This window comes from Strigops habroptila, chromosome 7 (genome assembly GCF_004027225.2).
Source record: "Strigops habroptila isolate Jane chromosome 7, bStrHab1.2.pri, whole genome shotgun sequence".
NCBI classification, from domain to species: Eukaryota; Metazoa; Chordata; class Aves; order Psittaciformes; family Psittacidae; genus Strigops; species Strigops habroptila.
In genome coordinates this window covers 24,338,635-24,360,878 of record NC_044283.2, presented here as the reverse complement: position 1 = coordinate 24,360,878, position 22,244 = coordinate 24,338,635, and the positions used below count along the sequence as shown (strand labels likewise).

Genomic DNA, 22,244 nt, shown 5'->3' with positions numbered 1-22,244 from the left:
GAGATGTGGTCAGAGGGTACCATCTGGTAGCTGCATCCTAGCCTCTAATCCTAACCTGACTAACCCAGTCCTGTCACCAGTCACTGCTCTCTTTCCCCAGGTTTTTAAGAGATTACCAGAGACAACCAGATGACCCTGACTCAAATGGAACCCAAGTCTTTTTTCTGTTTTCCACGTACTCCCAAAATATTTCGGATTCTGTCAACTGATACGTAGACCATTTACTATATTTGGGTCTCAAATGGATACACATTAACATGAAAAAAAGTCACTAATGGAATGCAAGGATGAGCAACAGATACTGCCTTCTCTTCATGAATATTCCCACTACCAATACTTGGCCAACTCATAGGTCTGGTCAAATGATTACTAACATGATATGTTAAGTATTTTGAATCACAGATTTAAGTAGTATTATGAATACTAGCGCTTATCAGTATCTACATAATACTGATCTTAAAAGTGCAATGGTATTGTATTCATAGAACTTGAAAAACTGATACATGGTTCAGCTAAACAGGTATAAAACTACAAGTAAAATAACAGAAGTGAGAATAATAAAGTTTTCTTAAAAACTTCCTAGTAAATACATTTTGTTTTGAGCCAACTATTCTTTAGTTACCAAAAAAGTGACTTACAGACAAACTCATTTGAAAACGAAGATCTACAGATCCCTTCTTCATTATTTTCCAGTACAAACTGGAAGATATAACCAAACACACTATAGATGGAATTAGGAAAACCAAAGATGTATAGTAATGGTATTTCAGTATCTTTTATATATAATTATAGGAAACTGGTCTAAATGTCTTGCCTAAAATCATAGGCATGGCTTAAAACACACAGGAGACAAAACTCTTTCTGGCACTGTACAAAGGATCTCACAAACAACTATTTCAAAGCTGAGATGATCTTCACATTTCAGAGAAACGCAGCTTAAAGAGGCATTACAGATCTCTCATCTGTTCTACCTTCAGGGTTCCAACCCAGAACTTGCCTAAAAGCCCTGACAACTTTGCATCTACCTGAAAAATGCAGCCTCTAATTTGAAAAGGAAGATGCTTCGTTATTGTCTTACAATAGAGGAAACTATTCCGAACTAAAAGGAACACTCAACTTTAAAAGTTTTCAATTTGTTTACAGGGGAAAGTTTTACCAGGTGTGGCCACAGTCATGGAGCCTGTCTCTGTATGTTTTATTTCACAAACAGAAAAAACAGTAATTAAAAAACAAACATACTGGAAATGTATAATCATGTAGGAAGAAACACCTGTATGGCCTCTAGTCTACCTCCTGCTCAAAGCGGGCCCAGTGAGAGCTGGTTGCTCAAGAACTTGTTGGATTTTGAATATCTTCAAGAATAGATGCCACAATCTTGCTGGTCAATCTATTTAAATGTTTGACTACTACCATTGTAATTCTTTTTCCCACTGTCTAATCAGAATTTCCCATGTTCCAGCTTGTGTCTGTTGCCTCTCATCCTATCCATGTAGGTATTTGTGGGTGACAGGAAGATGTCCCTTCGAACAGTTCTCTCAACATCAGTTCTCTCACCCTCTCTTCACACATGTCCTCCAGCCCCTTAACCACCTTGGTGTTCTACTGGGCTCACTCCAGCATATCAATGTCCTACGCTGGAAAGTCCCAAACCGGACAGAGTACACCAGATATGACCTCATAAGCATGGAACAGAGGTGAAGAATCACTTCTCGCAACCCGCTGACTACATTCTTGCTAATGCAACCTAGTATGTGGCAGGGCTTCTTTGTCACAAGAGCACTGCTGAAACACGTTCAACTTGCTCTCCACTAGGTCATGCAAGCAGTCTTCTGCTAGCCTGCTTTGTTTCCAGTCAGTCTCCAGTCTGTATGTATTGATGCATAGTGCTTTTTCCTCCCAGAAGCAGGACTTGGCTCCTACTTCTGCTGAACTTCAAAAGGTTCCCATCAGCCCATTCATTTCTCCAGCCTACTAAGATCCCTTTGCACAGCAGCCCTGCACTGCACTCCAATGCACTGACACTCCCTCCACTTTTGTATTGTATGCAAGCCTTCCAAGAGGCTGAACAGAGATTGGTACCGACATAATAACAGTTTAAAAGTTCTCATCTTTACGCCTTTTTCAACTTTACACTTTTTAATTAACTAGGCACACTCTAGCTTTATTCACACAAACAGTTGTCCTGATTTCAGCTGGGATAGAGGTAATTTTATTCCTAGTAGCTGGTACAGTGCTGTGTTTTGGCTTTGGTTTAAGAACAACGCTGATAACACACTGATGTTCTAGTTGTTGCTAAGTAGCACTTACCCTGATCAAGGACTTTTAAGCCTCTTATGCTCTGCCAGTGAGGAGGGGCACAAGAAGCCGTGAGGGAGCAGAGACAAGACAGCTGACCCAAACTAGCCAAAGGAATATTCCAGACCATAAAGCATCATGCTCAGTATATACACTGGGGGCAGTTGGCCAGGAGGCACCGATCCCTGCTTGGGGACAGGCTGGGTATCAGCCAGTGGATAGTGAGCAATTGTACTGTGCATCAGTTGTTTTTCTTGGGTTTTATTCTTCACTCTCCCTTTTTGTTACCTCCCTTTTCATTACTATTGTTGTAATTATTATTATAATTTACTTTATTTCAATTATTAAACTGTTCTTATCCCAACTCAATTCTCCTCCCTGTCCCGCACAGGGATGGCAGAGAATGAGCGAGCCACCGTGTGGTACTTAAGTTGTTGGCTGGGGTCAAACCACAACAACAGTCCCACAGCACTCACTAAACTTCTACTGACTTCAGCATGACTACTCTTACAGATCAAAAGTTAAGCATATGTATTAGCAGAAAATAGATACTGTTTAACAAAATCTGTCACTGATTCAGGAGCCATAACAAAAGACATCTCATTCTTATACATCTGCATTGGTTCTATATGATAAATAGGAAGAAAAACAAGCATCCACAATTTCCAACAGGCCCTTCTAGTAATACTAAAGCACAATTACTACTAAAAGTTTCCATCTTGGTGAATTCAACTTCTAGTACCCAAGACTGCCCAAATATAAACAAGCCAAAGTAAGTTTTTCTAAGCCTAAAGATTAAATGTTTATAGCTTTTCCAAATAGCAAGAAAATTTCAGAGATGCCCCTTAGCATCTTACTATAGACTGACACAAACCACAAGCCCACTACACGCAATGATAATAGCAAACACCAGAGCTACTCACTATGGCAGACTACTGTTACCTTCTCCTTCTCCCTTCCTCCTCTAAATCACAAAAGCACACAGCGGACCCCAAAACAAATACCCGCTTCCTTCAATCTTGCCATTAACCTACTGTCTCCACTTGAATGCTATTTTGGATTCAAGCAAGTTACAAATTTTAACTGCTAATTCAGATACCTGTTCATGCAGATATTCATATTCCATAACTGCAGTCAAGTTTAATTTACTCTCAGCTCTATCTGGGTTCACCTCCCATGCAGATAAACCCCTGCCTCTTGATATTTGTAAGAAAAGAACATTTTGTGGTAGAGATACCAACTCTCTTCTTGCTAGGAGGAAGCTATGTTTCCCAATGTGTTACCTTCAGTACCAGAGTAGTGGTTTCACTGTAAGATATCTATTAGCCTCTTACAGATGGCCAGAGAACACCTTACATTCCTACATGATAAAAGAAACTGGACAGCCAATTAAATATTGAGTCCTTCGATGCTAGCATAATATAATTTCCTTAAAGCATAACACTAATGCGCTATTAAAATATGAAAACAAGTCACACATTGTTTAACACCTGGTAAACTACAACTACTTCTCAGCATCAGTGTTTAAGTGGCAACAAGATGTTTCAACACACTTCTATTCATTGTTAAGTGCCAGACTCCTCCTCTCATAAGATAGCTGCTTATAAACAGAGAGCAGGTAAGGATTTGGCTACCCACTGCAGCATTCCAGTAACTCTGTTTTGAAATAGTATCAGCTAATCTTCACCAAAGCATTCTCCCACTTATCAGAAGTGGGATACTATTCTCCCTCCACCTATTTATGGTTTCTCCGAAACACTACAGCCTCATACTTTTGTTCAAAGTATGTTCCGCAGCTTTAGAATTTCAGCCCATAAAATCAACGAGATAACAGATGAATGAAATGACAGAAGAAGAGAATAAAGTTGACCAACTGATGCCTTGCCTCGACTAGGATTTGAAGTATGATCTAACGTACTGCCTACTCATTTTAGAATTTTAATACAAGCACAGTACAGTAACCTTAACACATATTTAACCAGTTGAGTTATTATCTAGACTCACTAAACAGCTTCATCTTTGTTAAAGATGCAGGACCTCATCTACCTTCAAATTTTAAAGCTTTTTCCACACACAAAGGTAAAGAGTTTTATTTAAATTATACTTTGTAGAGCATTCCTGACAAAGAAATCATTGTTAGTTTGATCTACTTAATGAAAATATTAAAGAGATGCAAAGTTACAAGGAACTCTCCTAAATACACAATATCCCACTCCTTAAATTAATGTGTAGGGCTTATAATAAAACTAGAAATAATAAAGCAAGCAGAGCAAATACATTTCTCTTGATTAAGTGTGAAAAGAATGCTTTTCCAAACCATGCAAGAAGCACCAGATTCAACTTAAAAAAATAAATAAAAGTCCTTCATAGCTTATCTGTAAACCAAAGAACAAGATAGTCTAAAACTCAAATGGCATTTCTGGGAAATGGCCAAAATGTAAGTCAAGGAAATAGAAAGAGCTAAGTCATGTGAAAAGTATACTTAGTCAGATGAACAGCAAGGATCCACAGCATCCTTGACCAAGAATCTGCAGATCCTTATCCACAGCAAAGATAAGCACACTTTTCAGAACTCTTTCTTCACTGATATTTAGAACTGAAATTTGGTGCTTCTAATACGTACTTCAAACGCAGAAGGAATTAATCGCCATCCAGCTGCTCCCTTTCAAAAACATTTCTGGTTCCACCACTCTATTTCAGCCCAAAGATGAGCACTGGAAGAAGCCAAATGATAAACTTCCTACATACTATTTCCAAGCATGCCTGCCCCTTCCCCAGGCATTTGTGCTCATACTGCACCTACAAGGAAACAGAGGGGGTTGCTCTTCATGTTCAGACGTAGCTCCAAGCATCAAATCAAGAATAATTTAAGTGCAGATAATGTGAGCCACTTTGCCTTCAGAGAGGGACTCAGAACTTCCAAATAATAGATTCAGCATCACCATTTATGAAAAAGTTGTCTTTAATTCTTTAAGAAACAAGGTTTAACAATCATTTAAGTACACAAAACACATAGAAAACCACTTCTCCTCTACGATATGTAGTATTTAGTTACACCCCTATTCACCACCTCACTCCATATGCTTTCATGCTCAGTGATACTGACACCATAGTTTGACTGCCTTTGAACGTACAAACATTCACAAAAAACTTTGCTTGCAACTTGGACAACGATTGAGTGACACTGAAATTTTGCATTCAAGACAGGGGAATTAGTGTAGTCTGTAAACATCAATTTTATACATACTGCCATATCAGTACAACACATATTTAGCTTGCTGATGGCAGAAAAAGGAAGTATCAAACTCTTCAGCATTGTAATTTTAAAATGCCATCATTTTCATTTCATAAGAATTGTGGCCTTATTTCTGGGAAGCTTTGGGCAGCTTAAAGGCTACTTCATAATATTAATTTCCAACATTCTGTACCGAGCCCTTCAATGCATAGACTAAACAAATGGTTTAGTCTATGCACTGAAGATCACTAGATCCAACCTTTACAGTAACAAAATTTAGCATAGATCGCCCCCAAAACCTATGCCAGTCAAGGTTTCTTTTTTTCTACATAAAGCAAAGGGAAAGGGTCTTGAAGCCTTCAGACAGCACTTTCAAATAAAGACTCCTTTGTTCCCACAACACCAGCTTGTCGTACAAGATACAAGGTCTAGATTTTCTAGCTTTGGTATAAAGGTGTCCACCTAGAAACTTCTCCTAGTTTACAGGCAATTCTGTATTCGCCGTGGAATAGCTTGGCTCAATCAGCCTGGGCTCTGAAGGCAGCTGTAAAACAAGGCCCTTACATTTTTCTAGGGGCTAGTTCAAGCTGCATAGCAACAATGCTGTTAGCACACTCAATTTAAAAGCACATCAACTACTGCTACCCTGAACATGTTTTCCTTAGGTCATTAGCATCCTTCAGAAATTATCCTCTCGACTTCTCCTCTGTGAATATGTCTAGATTTCTAAAACACTAGCTTTAGGAGTTGCATATTCCCATTAATATTTCACAAGCATCTAACCTGCAACATCATCCCAAGTAGGACGACAATGACGACACAACCATTAAAACCTATCTGGCTGACGTCCACCAACTCAGACACAGACACAGCAGAATCTGTACTGATGTAACCCTGCAAACGCCGATATATAATCCCCCAAACTGACCAGAACTTCTTTCATGTCCCCCTGGAAGTAGTCAGCTTCTCTCACTGACCACACATACCTCAGAACACACTGTTCAGGAAACGAGGTAACATGACTGAAATGAGGGAGGCACTAAAAGCAGCCACCTGAGGGTGAGTAAGCCTGCAGTGGGATAAAGGAAGTTCTGTATTAAAGTAACCTAAATAAATAGGGATCTCCTTGCAACCCTGTAAAAAAACTAAACCCACGTTCTGCAGCCTCCGGCCCTGGCCGGAGGGACGAGCTACAGGGGATGTGTGAGACCACGAACCCCGCTCCAGCCCCCCGCCCTGCACGGGGAGCACGCGCCATCCCCCTTTCCGCACCACCCCCCCCCCCGACGGAGAGGCGCGTGGGCCCGGCCGCGCGCGGGCGGCGGCACTCACGCGCGTGCGGAGGGACGCAGGAGACCGCGGGCCGGGGGCGCCCCGCGCCCGGCCGGCCCCGCCCCGCCCCGCAGCCTCCGGCCTGGCACCGCGCTCCCGGTTGGCGGGGACCCTCGCGGGGGCCCTGCCTGCTTGACCGGCCGCCTCGGGCAGTGTCCCCCGCTGCCGCCGCCACCGCTACCACCACACTTCCTGGGCCCGGCCCGCCAGCCCCGCTTCCCCCTCGGGCCGCCGGCGGCTCCCGCTGCCCGCTGGGGGAGGGGCTCCGCGGCCCCCTCCTCTCCCCCCCCGCCAGCGGCTGTCGGGTCCCGTCTCCCCGGGAATCGCCATACCCCTCCCCGAGGCCGTGGGACGGGCCCACCCCCAGCGTGGGGAGGTGGGGCCGAGGGGGAAGCGGGGCCCCCGCACCTTCCCCCGCTGCCCACACTCATGCACATACACGCACACGGGGAAGGGTGGCGGCGGCGCGCAGGGGGAGAGGCTCTGACCTCCTCGCTCTTCAGCACCTCCTTGAACTCCCGCTTGATCCTCTGCACCGCGATGTTAGCCATCTCCGCAGCGGGCACCCACTCGCCGCGTCCGAGCCGGGCCCAGCGAGCTCCACCGCCGCTCCCGCTGGATAACTCCCGGCCCCAACCAAAATGGCGCCCGCGCCGAGCATGCGCGCTAGGGCAGGCGGCTCTGCCGCCGCCGCTCAGGAGGGGCTGCCGTGTGTGCGCGGAGCGGAGCGGGCACCGGGGCTCCGCGGTGGGGGGGGCCGGGCGCTGGCCGGCGGGGCGGCTGCAGGCGCGCTTGGCCTGCCCCCCACTGCTGCCTTCCCCCCGAGGGAAGGATGCTGCCTCCTCCTCCTCAGGAGGTGTGGGGGGTTCGCGTCGCTCGCTGCCCGCCCCGGGAGACGCCTGCCTGCCTGCCTGCCTTCTTGCCGCCGCTCGCCGTGTCACGGGCCCGGCGGGTTCCCGGCGGCGCCCGGCAAAAGCGTGAGGAGAAAAGTCTACGGGCAGAGCCCCGCCGGCGGCGGCTGCGGCCAGCCCCGGAGCAGAGCTCAGGCGCTTGTGTTCCCCGCTTGCGCCCGCCCGGCATCGTGGCCCAGCGCGCAGCAGCGGGGAGCCCTGAGGCACCGGACCGGGGAAAAGGGTGAAGCGGCGCCTTGGGGAGGGCTGAGCCGGCGGCCGGGGGGTCCTGAGGTAGCAGGGAAGAAGTGTGAGGTGTCCCTGAGGAAACAGCTGGCTCAAGGAGCAGCTGTCATGTCTTCTGGTGAAGTCCTGAGCAAAAATAACCACTGGGGGGTTCACATGCCTTGAGAATCCGCTCAACCTGCCCCGGCAGCAGTACTCACCCATTTTTTTCTGCTCGCTGGAGAAAACTGCAGCTTCTCGCACATCTCTCCCGGCCCGGCTTCTTGCTCTCTTCCCAGCCTCGCCTTTCCCTTGGAGACGCGGCTACCTCCTCACACGGGACAGGGGGAACATACAGGCCCCGCAGGCCCAGGAGCAGGCACGTCTGAGGAGGCAGCATAAGGAACTTTTTATGGATTCTGTTACAAGATTTTAGAAGTAGAGTAAAAGGTGATGTCGGTCCTGTCTAATGGGCTGTTACATTTTATTGCAGAAGCAAACGGCAATCCACAGATGTTGCTCTGTCTAGAAAACTGAAATAGGGGACCAGTAACCGTCCCTGCTAGCCCGAGGTGCACAAAATACAGTATGCTATGGAAAACTGTAGAGAGATTTTTCAGAGGGGAACATGAGATTGCTTTTACAACTGTTGTTTATTCAGGAACTAGAGGCTTTCAAGACATTAAGGTCTATAGAAAGATTTTATGATGCCTCCTCTTAATGGTGCAGTGCAGGAGGAAAATGTACAACATGGACATTTATCTCAACAAATGTCTGCTTCTCGTATGACTGTCATCTGCAAATGCTGTTTATTTATCTCCATTAGTACACACAACATTTTGACTATTATATACACAGCAAAGAAAGCCCAACTGATAAAATACCTGTCAACTATATATACATGTATATAGTATATAGTCCTTTTATTGTGTGTGTTTGCTCTTCCTCTGTGGTTTGGCTGCAAAAAGTCCATTTTCCTGCAAAATTGTTGTACCAAAGGCATCTGTTCATTGAATTAGGTCTTCTTCAGGCCAATATTTGTCTTTTATGCAATACACAGTGCAGTTTTTCAGCTGAGGTTTTCAGTACTTTTTTGAGAAGGACCATTTTTCATTAGGCCTGATTTCTTTTTAATGACTTGTAGTGTGATCTTGGGCCTTCATCTTTAGAATAATTTAGACATCTAAATCCCACTGATTTAGAACATCTAAAAGGAACATCTTAAGTTCCTTTTGAGGAGGTAGGCCTTGGCTTCTCTGTGTCTTCTCTGGCTCTCTCTTGTAAAATAAGGGTAATAACTTAGCCTCTTAGAGCTCGTAGACGGAAGTTAGGTTCATGGTGTGATGAGCTCCTATTGAGTACTATAGACAAAAATTATAAAGGTATTACATAAAATCTCTGGGTTAAATGCCTCTTGTCTTTTCAGACAGCTCATAGAAAGAAGCTGAGCTTCTAATATTTAGATTATGCTCTGAATGGAGTGGAAAACATGACCTTTATCAAGTGTCAGAATCCTTTGTGTTCCTGTTGAGTATGCTTGTATGTTTTAGGTAGTAGACATCCAGTAACTGCCACAGTAAAGGGCAGTGATTTTGCCTGGTTTGTATCTAGGTTCATTTTCATGTGCTCATTTGGATTACAAATGTCAGAGTCTGTTACTGCAAAAAGCAAATCAAATTAATAGGAATTACTGCATCTCTTTTCCTTAGTGCACCCCACTCCTTTCCCTTGTCCTTAAATAGGCATCTTTCACTTATCTCACAGCTGTTTCATATTCACCGTGTATTGTGTTAATTTTATCTTTGGTAAAAGATAGCTACAGAAAGGCTTTTGGGGGATAGAACAGAGTAGTGGTGAGTTTTGCCAGGATGAAAACACTGCATAAAAATCAGTACCTTACGTAATCATCGTGCTGGGGTTATTCTCATATATTTCTTATGCTGTTTTATGCTTTACTACAGTTTATTATTTTACAGAAGACTGACTTTACAGAGTTTTAGGCCAGTACTGGACCATAGTCTAGCTGTCTTTGAATAGGTGTTGAGGGGTTTGGGTTTTATTATAGTCCTGTGTCTATTCTCTGAATTAAGTTCTCATTAGTCTTTCACCCTTAGAAAAATCCAAACACAAAATGTAAAACTGTAGTCCTTTGAATATAGTCAGCTCACTTTTTGAATTACAGAATTTTGTAGTATATTTGATTTCAGGAGATAGTTCTTTCATTGATCCCATCATCAATTCAGCCTTCTACCAAGCAGTTCTTTCAACAGCAGCTTTCACAAACTGGCTGCAAATTGTTCTCTACTTTTGCCTGTTGGTATTCATCATAACTAGTAGAGTGGGAGATACAATTCTGGTTATCCACGCATTGTTTAGTGTGTTTGGCATGCTGCTTTGAAATACTTTGGGAAGTGGGAGCAGGAAATATGGTGTCTGTTACTGCAAAAAGCAAATCTAATTAATAATGAAGTTCAAACTATATAAGATTACTGCAGGAGGAAAGTTTACGGGATCAGTGCCTATAAAGTAAGATCAGTGATTGTAGGACCTCAGCCCAAGCTCTCAATATAGAAAGGCTGTAAATATTCATTAGCCGAAGCTAGGATAACCAAAAATCCTAAATAATGTATTATCTCCCATGTAATATGGGATATATTATCTATCCTGCAACCTATATAGAGGGAGTTCTCCTCATTCTAATGGAAAAGTGGCACTTGTTCATGCACAAATCGTGCATGTTGGACTCGCTGTCCATACAGTACAGTCACCATGTGCATGGTTCATGTCTGAGACTAGGGGTGTCCCCCAACCCCAGTACACTGCCTGGGGACCCCAAGAGGCTTATGACAGCACGAGGTATGATTATATTTCTGTTAAGATTCTTCATGATCTTTTTCTCATTTATATATTTTCCTAATTGTATCCTGTTCATATCAATAGGATATGTTTCTATCGGAATTACTGAGAAGAGGGAATTTGGAATTGTTGAGATCGCTCTCTGTGATGAGGAGAAAATGCCGTTCTTGAAACTGTAACTTTCCAGCACGCAACATTCTGATCCTCTTTTGCTGCTTTGTCCCTTGCATAAAAAGACTCTTCCCCTCCTCACCTTGGCATCTTTAGTTTAGAAAAAACAAAAATGTCAGGCTTGATCTTCTTTCATTGTTGCTGGAGGATTTCTTACTGTAGAGGAGAGCTGTCTCAGGAGATCTGTATATTGATTTCAGGGGGTTAACCCGTAACATATTTTTGATTCTTATTTTGTTTTTCACATGAGGCATCCATATAAGGATTTATTTTGCAGGCTATATTAGTATTAGCTGGTATGCAGTTTGCATTTAAATGTTCATATGCCCATTTATAATAATGCTTTATTTAAAAAATCAGCAACAAATAATATTCATAAACCAAGTTATTTTTAAATTTAACCCTCATTTTCACCCAAAGGTACTCCTTTTTCTTTCATTCCAGTATTTAACAGAGGCGCATACATACCAGAAGTTGTCCTTTTTTATCTGCATATCATTTAGCACATTTCAGAGACTACAAAAAAAAAATTTAGGCTGCACGTTTATTGTCTGTCATCTTGTGTTCCTGTTGTGGCAGCGTCTGGATGACTCAACTCATGCCGAAGATTAGCTTTATCATAAAAATAACTAACTGGTTGTGCAAGTTGACCGAGTATGAGTTGTCATCTTACCTTTCCTGTTCCTCCTATACGTGTCCACGTCCGGTTGTGAGGCCAGGTGTAAGAGTGCCCTCTCCTGGGCAGAACAGGGCTTGCTCCCGTGAGAGGGATCTTGCTGCTGGGAGCTCTTTGCCTTCCGAAGAGCTCATGGCGCGGCTGCTGCCTTGTCCGGCCTTCCCTGTAACGGTGTTGAGGAAGAACTTGGAGGACGAGCAGGCAGAAGTGCTTGAAACAGTAGAACAGAAATTGTTCGGTGTTCCTGGCAGAGAGAGGAGGTATTCACTCATGATGTCCCCACTTTCCAAATTGTATTTTTCATGTTGTTAACAACTTACATATATATGCTTAAAAGGGCAGTAAATGTACCGACTAAACATCAGTCATCTACTAAACATCAGTCATCTGAAGTCATTCAGTTTGAATTCATATGATGCAATTCATCTGATTTAGTAGAGTTAGATCAGAAATTAATTCAGCTATTGATTTTACATCAATCAATCCATGGCTTAAACAAGATTTGGCAAAGTTTTCATTAAATAATGCATGTGCAGAAGTTTGTTGGTAGTTTAATAACAACAACATCCTATTGTTCTTCACTTGTAAGGGCTTTTATTAGAAACTGACAGGACACCCTGGACTTTTCATTGATTTGGTGGCCTGGCAATAACTCCTAAGTTCATGTTACATCTGAACCTGATGTTTTTGGTAGGAGAACCTAGATACAAACAGCCCCAATGCTTTTAAGTCTGTTAGCAAAATTACTGCTTTTTTAAACTTCCTCTTCTTTGTGGAGGAGTGGTTTTCAACTGATGCCCCATACACCTGGGGGCCTAGAGGCTGTGTCTTGTGGTTCGTGAAAAGCAAAAAAAAAAGGCAGTAAAAAAATGCACAGGTTCAGCTGTGAGATAGTTCTTGTAATTCTGCAGGAGGCCCCAAGTTTATTAATATCCTTAATGAGCATCTACCTTGCAAAATCTGGCATCAGCAGACTGACAAGTTGACTAAAGGAAACTAAACACATTTCTTATAAAGGAAAAGGTGTAAAGCTATGCTTCTTTCTTCTTCTTACAAAAAGAAAATAGTGATCTTTTTGAGGGTCCTTTCAAAATGAAAGTAAGATGGGAATACAGAAAAATTTTTCACAGCCTAACATGGCTGTTATTATTAGTTTTATGAGAATTACAGTTGTAAGGGAAGAGAGGATTTAGCCAATAATATAAAGCATATAGTCGCTGTGGTACATTGCTGGTAGATTGTTTTCTACTCAGAAACATTTTCTGCCCTGAATGAAGTATTTGTACCATTTTAAGCATTTTGTATTGCCACCTATTAATATAATAACTTACAGTACATTATCAAACCTATGTAACTTTGTTTAGCCAAAATATGACAGTCTTCATAAATGACAGTCTTCAGGCGCCTTAAAAGGGCAGCTGAACAGCTTTTTCTGGCCAGCTGGATGACATCTTCTCCTCATGTCTGTAGGATTTGTGACTAAATAAAAATCCCTGCTATTTTAATGACTGTAGGGGCTGAAATCAGATTCAGGATGATGCTCAGAAAACCTCGATTTTGTAAATGTCATCAGGACTGAAGTATGTAGGACCTTGAAGCTGGAAGCTTAAATTGGTTGTTCACTGAAGTGGTAGCCAGGGAAGCACCTACATGCGGCAAGTAAGTAAGAGAGAGATAAAGTGGCATTAATATTTTGGAATGATTGCTCTGGGGTGGAATTATTCTCTCATTAGGACAGTTGAGTTTAGAATTAGAAGTGGAACAACAAATTATTATGAAGCATTAATTGAATAATATGGAAATCCAGAATAAATAAAAAATTAAACCACCTTCCTTTAGAGGAAAAGCAAACTCAGTCACAGCCTAATTGCACAGCATTGCTAGTGGTCTTTAATTGCTAAAATATTTTCATATTCCTGACAGTGTAGTTAAGCTAACTGCTGGAAAGCTCCTTCTGTACAGAGTGGTTCAACTGACAGCATGTAGATAAAATTTGTGTCTCCAGGATACTTCCATCTGGCTTCCTGCCTTTTCCTTTGAGGAGACAGACAACACTTATTCAGGGAGTGTATGTTGCAAACTGTCCTTCTACATCATTGCCATGTCTTCTCAGGAGAAAAGGATGAGACTAGAGACTTTCTCCTCTTCACGTATGTAACCTGAGACCTAGAGCCATCAATGCAGGCTGCAGGGAGGTATATGCAGGATCAAGCTCCTGCAGGCAGTAGTGTTCTACGGTATATGTGCTCCCAACTCAAAAAAGGTTTCCAGCTGTAAGAGAATATGGATTAAGGATGTATTAATAACCACAGTATAATACAAGAATATATGCGGTAAAATTGAAAACCTAATAGCAGCCAAACTACAGAGAGAACATACTCCAGCATACTTTGCATCAAATGTTATGAATCCCTTCAATGGTCTCTCTGTTTTGTAAAGCACAAGACTTTTTAGGGATGCGGGAAGGTAGGAAAATATAAATCCTTTTAATAAAAAAGAATTCTGGAGCTCTTGAATTCAGCTATTATTGCTTGATGTAGCAATTTTGGGATTCTGAGGCTTTTTGAAAATTCTAACTCGAATTTGAACTTATTTCTGTTGATGACCATCTTGCTAAACTACAGGATAATCTGTCATAATGGGCATCAAATCCACAACTGATGGAAGTCTTTTGGAACTGTCTACAATAAAATTTTACAAAATAGTGAAGTTTGTCAGAGATCATCCAGAAAGAACTGAACTGTGACAGATGGGTAATTTATCAAGCTGTATTGCCATTGATAGCATCCTAAAATATCTGCATTTTGGAGACTAGAACAATTTTGTGTTAGGAAAAAATCCAAACTTTTCTATTGATCTTACTACAGTAGAATAATAATTTAGGGCTAAATCATTAAGTCTAAATCGCTAGGCACCATTTTGACCACAGTTAATTGAACTACATTTGAAGTCATAGAAACCAGTAAGGACCAATTCAAGAATACAAATTAAGACAAGCTGCTTTTGTTGTTTTTTTGACCTCATTGTCTCCAGTTTGGCCATGGGGCTAGCAAGAACATAGGATGTGGCAAGTTATTAGAGGAGAACATTGAGGATAAAGTCAGGTTAAACAAACAAGGTTCAAATAGCGTTCTGTTAATGTATTGAGTAATATACAGTTTCCCTGAACACAGCAGAACTAAGCAATTTCTATGGTCTTTGCATCCGTATCAGGCACACAGTGTTTCATAGAACAGTATCTAGAAAACCCCTACTATTCTGTGTGTCTGTCTTTTCAGTAGTAGCATGTGCCTTTGTTTAGGTGAAAAATTGAGTTTAGATGTAAAGAGTTTCTTGTCTTGTACATTTTTATCGAATAAGGGGTAGCAATTTTAGCAGTTTCAGTGCAATATAGACCATCTCATAAAATTCCCTGTAACAATTTTCCCATCTTCCTGACAGGGTGCAAAAAGATAATACCATAAATTGGAAGTCATCACTTTTTAAAAGGCAGTATTCTAGACTGTATCTATCTTTCCCCAATTAGAGGTTAGTCGTGCTGGGAAATATTCAGTCATGCTCTTTGACTGTCTCACAGGATTTTGCAGATCCTAACTCTTAGTCCTAGGAATCCTGTAATGTTACATTGTTGGTCCCTTCCTCAAATATTCAGCAGACATAAAAGATATTAATACCGAATAGTGTGTGTATATATAGTGTCTTCCTGCACAGATATTTCTAGGTGTCTTACTATCTCTTTTTCTATTTTAATATCACCCATCCCAAATAATTCTACTCCCACTGAAATTATGGAGAAAGTGCTCCGCAGATGTACCTACTCCCGAGTTCCCTCTGGAGTGGCACGATACCATAGAACCACGGCATAGTTGAGGTTGGAACGGACCTCTCAAGATCATCTAGTCCACTCTTCCTGTTAATGCAGGGTCAGCCAGAGCAGGTTGCCCAGCAGGACCATGTTCATTTGGGTTCTGAATATCTCTAAGGATGGAGACACCACAGCCTTTCTGGGCAACCTCTGCCAGTGTTTAACCACCATCACAGAAAAGAAATGTTTTCTTATGTTAAGCTGGAATGTCATGTGTTTCAGTTTGTGCAGAGTGCTCTTCCCCTCTCACTGGGTGCCACTGAGAAGAGTCTGGCTCCCTCCATAGTTTCTCTGGGGAGGAGTTGGACTTCTGCTGTAATGTGGCACTGGCTTTTTCAGTAATAACCTCCAGTTTTAGAGACAACATCTATGTCCAATTTTGACCTTAGTAGCTTAACACAAAGTAACCACAAGAACCCATTTAAATGCTGAAAATGTAAATTCACACCCTTGAACACTGAATCTGTGCAGTGTTTTTGCAAAATTTGTAAGCTGTGAAGTGTAAGCTGAATACTACAGATTTTTTTTCTGACCTGACAGTGTTATCAAGTTCTGTAAATCCTAATATTTTTCTTATATCAAACCACTTGTAGTGTTTACAGCTCCTGTTCAATAGGTTTGACAGACTGCAGCAAACATCCAGCTGACGTGCACAAGCTCAAACCCTAGCATTATGTTCACACAGATCTTGGCCAGCTGAAGGAGCAGTCATTTCTAGTTCACTTGTCAATACTCATGCCCTAAGATCCAAAATGAAAAGCATGGTTGAATGTGCTACAGAAACCAGAGTATCACTTAAAGTGATAACAGATCAGATTCTTTTCCAACAATTTGATTTAATTCTCTGTAGTCCATACAGAGATGCTGCTACATTTTATGTGATGGAATACTGATCTCCAAGGACTGACTGGCAGAGTTATGCCTTTTGATACACCTCCTCAGTGATGCATGAAATGTCTTCTCTCTTTGTTCTCTTTTTTCTTGGTAAACAATGCCTTGCCTTTTAAATGGATGGTTACTCTGAAATTTCAGTCATTTACTGGGTACTGCAAAACTGCATATATCCGTTTCAGATCAGAGTAATTCCCAGCTCCTGACCAGAAAATTTTAACTCCTTGCTGCTTCTTAGTTAGATGTAGTAGTGTTCCCAAAAAAAAAAATCCTTTGGGACCTTATTTTCATTTCCTTCTTTCACATTTTCTCCTGCTCTAACAGTCATCAAATCTACTGGCTTGCATTTTGTGCCTGGTTCATTGTTAGATATGGTGGCTTCTATTAGATGTTCACTTGGAAAACGAACAGGGATTCATTTTTTATTTCAAGTCTGTGAGGACCATAACAGTTGAGGGCTCTGACTCATGTTCAGAGGCAGTTTCAGACTGAATGCTGAAATGGCTCTGAACATAGAGAGAGGGTGACATGAGATGTGTTTTTCCCGAGTGGCAGCAATTTTCAGATGAATATAGCAGTGTTAGTTGCTGGTAAGTTTATGGCTGCAGATACCTTATGGCTGTGAACTGCAGTTGCTTAAGAAGCAGTTCACACTGTTTCTCATCTTTTCTTTGCAAGAAAGCCACCACACAATCATGCAGCTGCTATTATGGTTTCTGCTCCAAAGGAAAAACAATTTGTTAAGGTTATACAAGTGTTGGTTCACATAGACCACATTTTTAGATGGGATTTCCCAAAGTATTTGCAAAATACGTTCCTGACACTGATTGCATAATTACTAATCACAATGAAATTTAGTGGACCTTCGTCTCATTAACTTGCATGGTTACTGAGAACTTATTGTTCTAATTCTACAGGTCCATTTCAGCCTAGTTCAGATGGTATATCTTAACCAGCGAGTGTTATCATTAACACTTTGGTGGTTCACATCTTTATCCTCTATTTTGAAATGTTTTTTGCAAGCCTGATCTTGTTAGTGTCCCAGTTGGCCTGCTTGCATTTTATAGTTACTCTAAGTTGCTAGTTGATATTCTAGTTAAGTGTAAAATAATCCTTGTAATTCCCTCGACTTCAGATTTCCTTCCTCCATTTCCTAGTTTGGAAAACTTCATTGGCAGCTGTGATCTGGCAACATTACAACAATCCTCTGTGATCATTTCCCCTAGACCGTGGCTAATTTATCTCAAAGTCTGTGTTGGTGTGTTGCTGCTTCAGGAGCACAAAAGACCTCCATAGAGCCTATGACAATTTCAGTTGAGTTTCTTCTTTCCACCAAGCCATATTTTTGCTGTGAGTCCTGACAGCTAAGATTGTGGTTGGATGTTCATTAAGCTTGCATCTGTACATTCACAAAAGATCTGACAGTATAAATTTGGTTTGGTGGTGATCACACACCTGAATTTCTGTTAAATTAACCTAAGTACACAATATAGCATTTGTGCAAGCTAATTCACCAGCTTGCTGTCGGTGTAGAGCACTAAAGTGCTTTACAATTCTCCGGTGCTTCATGAGATGCCAGCCCAGCTGAATTCTAGGAATGTTTGGGAGCAACATTTCTAAGGAGTTGGCTTCTTTTTCCAAAATTAGATCCGTCTTTCCAAAAACCCAGTGTTGCTGCCAAAAGGCCACTCCTACCTCGCTATTGCCAGGGTACTTCATAATCTTTTCACTTCCTGGATGCCTCTTTCAGACCATGCTGCAAATGTCTTCCAAGTGGCTCTTCAGTATCAACATTTGCAGTAGAGTTTCATGTAGATTCCTTCTGGAAATAGCATTGTCTACTCATTAGAGACTGCATACAAGACAAGAGGGAGCAGACAGAAAAGGAGTTACATTAGAGGATTTGCCCCATTTCTAAGTAATTTTTCAGATTTCATGAAAATGCATGAATTGCAGATGAAGAGTTTCCACTCCACAGAGTATCTGGATGTGAGTGTTACAATGCCTAGTGGCATGAGTTATGCAGCAAAGATGAGAAGAATGTCAGCAGAAAGAGAACTTCAGAATGGTAAATGTTCTTGGGTATCTGTAAACAAGCTCATCCATTATCATAGAATCTGGCAAGTTAGATCACCAGCATAACTCCTGCTTTTCCATTGCCTATCAGGGCAGAAAACCTGAAAGCTAGCGCTGTGATGTAGAATGTGTCACCTGCCTGTTGCTTTACAAAGTGCCCAATGCACATTACTGTCAGATGATAGATGTAGAGAATGTCATAGTAAGTTTTGCTCAGCTCTCACCCTCCTCCATTGCACAGGGTTATTGGTGGAACATTACCATCTTCTGCCCTTCAAGCAGAGTTGTTTTCATAGTTTTAGCTTGGTGGTGGGCAGCACAATTCTCTTAGTGTGACAAAATCAATGGATTTACTATTCTGTCCTTGTTACTAGCTGATCCTCAATGCATTTCATGCCTTTGTTCATGAAGTAGCCTAAGTCATCACCGCTTTCATCATAGTTTGACTGCCAGAAAGGAGGCTTCATAGAGTGATTCTGAAAACAGCCTCTGCATCAGGATCTCATTCTACTGCTGTATCGTGCACTAAATTTGCGAGTGTAAGGGTGAGCAGATGGCTGAAGCCTGGGAGTAGGAAGATGAGATGGAATCAGTGCCTGCTATGGCTTGTTCATTTGCCCGTGGGAACCAGGAGGGCCAAAATCTGAGGGATGCTCTGGCAGAATGTTTTATGCAAAATACCTAGCTACTTTCTGCTTATATATATGTGCTTGCTGATTTGAAAGCGATAAGCTTATGCATTATTTGATTCAAAGCAAGAGAGGAAGAGGTCACAGCTCTAGCTGTAAGTGCCATTATTGCATACTTGCTTTCTTGTAGATCTCTCAGTCATCATCCCCATCAACTCCTGCCTCTCCTTCACAGACTTTTTGCACGTTCATATTATTTCTGACAAGGCATCTGAGACTTTCTCTCAGCTCACTTATTCTTGTCCTTCTGGTTCTAGAATTGTCCAGTCAATCACTATGAGACTCCCTTCTGAATCCCAAGTATGTTTGCCACCCTTTTACCAACAGCGGCTGTTTGGCCTTACCCACAGGCAAGAAAATAGAAGTGATCAGTGCTCCTGCCTCAGCTTGATAGGAAGAACCTTCCTCTCTACTACTGTGTAGTTGCCGTTACTCTCCTCTCTTGTTTGAGCCGGGACTGGTGGTAAGCTGTGCCTGTTTTGGAGATTTCAGGATCTCAAATCCATTTTCTAGAACAATGACTAGCCCCATGTGCTAGGTGTGGGAGACAGGTAGGTAAGGCTGCTTAATGGTGTTGGAAAGCTGTCTCTGCTTGCTTCTAGGATGGCTTGTTCCCTGACGAAGGGTTAGGATGGCTGAGGGAGAAGTGGGAGGAAGGAGGCAGCTAACAGTTGATCATTCAACTGCTTATGACCACTCTCTGACGCCATTGTCTTGCATAGCTTTGTGCTTGGCCAGGACAGCTGAAGTGTACTTCAAGCCAGGCGTACCTTGGTGTCACTGATGTTCATGGGTACTGTTGCACTATAAACTCCTAGACAGACTGTCGAGAAACCTGTTCTCTCAGGAAACATTGTAGAGACGTAGTTTCATATTTCCAAATTAAAGGTAAATTGTAGCATCCTTAGTGCCTTACCAGAGGTTCAGTTCCCTAGATTGAGGAAGACAAGACGCTAGGAGGTCTGCATAACTTAGATTTTCTGTGTGATGGCCTGGCTTTGTGTCAGTGCTTTGATTCACTTGTCAGTATTGCCACTGTTCAGTTGGGCACTAACACAAGAGAAAGGGCTGAAACATGGGAGAGGAGAGGCAAGATTCTCAGCAAGACAGGACTGCGTGGCATGGCTAGGCAAAGGCAGCCTGCCTGCTGCCTCTCAGAAAGTGGAATGGTTCTGTTCAGGCCAGCCCTAAATGAGCAGAGTTAGCCTACCCGTGTCTTACAGCAAGAGGTGGCTGTGCACACCAACGATGGATGGCTGGACGTGCAAGGCTGCCAACTGGCAATGCACCCAGGACTTGGCAGAGTAACGTAGGCTTGACGCCCAAGACTAGAAAAAACTTCCAGGGAAAAACTGTAGCCATGAAAGGAGGCTCAAAAGCCCCATGACAATGGCAAAGAGGGATGAGAACAGCCAAGCTTGTTCCCCTAGATGGGCCACATCAGACTGTAGGAGGCACTGGTGCCATGAGGAGGTACTGACTGGTGAGAACTCAACTTCCATCCAATCTTCCTTTCTCACTGTAATTGTAGTATCATCCTTGTTTTCTGGCTTGAAGGAGGTAAGCTACCCTTGGAAACACTAGAGGACAAGATTTTCTTCCCTATGCAATCCCCAGTGCATTATGACATGGTATCACTGCCCCCACGCCACAATGGGGTCCATCTTTCCATATGGGAGCATGACACCCCAGCTCCTTGGCTTGGCACAGGTAAACCCTGACATGAGAAGTCATGATCTGAAATCTTCCTTTCTAACTTCATGCCACAACATCTAACTGCATACTTTGAAAGATGCTTTAATTGCTGAGAAGCCTTGTGAGTCATGAGCTCCTGAACAGGCTTTAGACTTCTAGGTGAGAAACCGCACCGTAAATTCCCTCATACTTTGAAGGTGATGGCTGGGGGCCAAGCCACCGAAGTGGCAGGGCGCAGAGCCCTGACCGCGGGGCTGCGGCAGACCCACAAGCGCACCAGGCTCCATAAGAGCTACTTTTCCTGCACCTCCTCAGCTCTGACTTACTGGGGCTTTATTTTAAGGCCCACGCGTTGCCCCGAAACGAGCCGTCCCGGCACGCCGCGCTGCCGCGGAGCGCCCCAGCCTGCCCCCGCGGCTCCTGCCCCGGCGGTTCCTGCCCGGCAGCCGTGCCGGGGGCGGCGCGGGCGGCCCCGGGCTCCCGTGCGGGCGGCAGCCGCGCCGCGCAGGGGCGTGCGCGGGGGGCGGGAGCCGCGCGGCACCGCCCCGGCCCCGCCGCTGCCGCCGGGAGCCGGCAGATCCGGGTCTCGTGGCGCGGGCTGACGTGTGAGCCGGCCCGAAGCACGGGGCCGAGCCGCGGGGCCGCCTCTGCCAGCCCGGCCGCGCTGCCCCCGTCCCCGCCCGAGCCGCGCAGCCACCGCAGCGACGGCGGCCACGGCACGGTGAGCGGGGGCGCCGCGGCGGGAAGCGGGAGGGCAGGGCCGGCCGTGGCCGGGCAGAGCCGGGCGGGTGTCCGCGCACACCCCCGCCCGTCCCTCCGTCCGCAGGGCGCGGAGCGGAGCGGCGCGGCCCGGCCCGGCCCGGCCCGGCCCGGCCCGGGGGTGTCCGCGGAGGGGGGCGGGGGTAACTGCGAACCTGCCGAAATACAGAAACGTCCCCGCTGCCCGGCGGGCGCCTCGCCGGGAGCCCGGGAAGGTAAACACCGGCAGAGTCGGAGCCGTTCCGCTCTCTTCTTGGAACCGGTGAAACGCCGCTCGGCTGCTTTACAGCTGATCTGACTCGGGGTTTTCTGGTTGGTGGATTTTTACTGCGAAGTGGCACTCTTTGTGGGTTCGTTTTTTAAGGATTTCAGTCCAATACTTTGAGCCAAAGGGTTTTAGCTTTGTGTCTGTAAAGAAGCTGAAAGTGGCATGCTGACACCGGGGTATGTGCTCCCAAACTGCTCCCTGCTTTTTGAGAAGTAGGAGAAATTGAACAATGTCTCGTGAAAGATAATCTCAGGAAAAGGACTACGTCACACTGCCATTAATTGATTAAAGATAGGATTCCTGCCAGGAACTCTTCATGTG

The 22,244-nt window shown here is 43.7% G+C and overlaps 2 protein-coding genes across 5 annotated transcripts in view; one reads left to right on the top strand and one right to left on the bottom strand.

Moving 5' to 3' along the window:
• UBE2K (ubiquitin conjugating enzyme E2 K) overlaps positions 1-7,945 on the bottom strand; it is a 45,775-nt gene extending 37,830 nt beyond the window's left edge. Inside the window, exon 1 of one of the 4 annotated variants that reach the window (XM_030493418.1) lies at positions 7,351-7,945. In XM_030493418.1, coding sequence (XP_030349278.1) covers positions 7,351-7,413 — 63 coding nt within the window. In that variant the 5' untranslated portion in view covers positions 7,414-7,945. The remainder of the gene's footprint in view (positions 1-7,350) is intronic. The other 3 variants (XM_030493427.1, XM_030493425.1, XM_030493423.1) reach the window with 3 other exon arrangements.
• A 13,501-nt stretch (positions 7,946-21,446) lies between these two features.
• Positions 21,447-22,244, top strand: part of SMIM14 (small integral membrane protein 14) — a 40,518-nt gene continuing 39,720 nt past the window's right edge. Inside the window, exon 1 of the mRNA XM_030493417.1 lies at positions 21,447-21,617. The gene's annotated coding sequence lies outside the window, so the exon portion shown is untranslated. The remainder of the gene's footprint in view (positions 21,618-22,244) is intronic.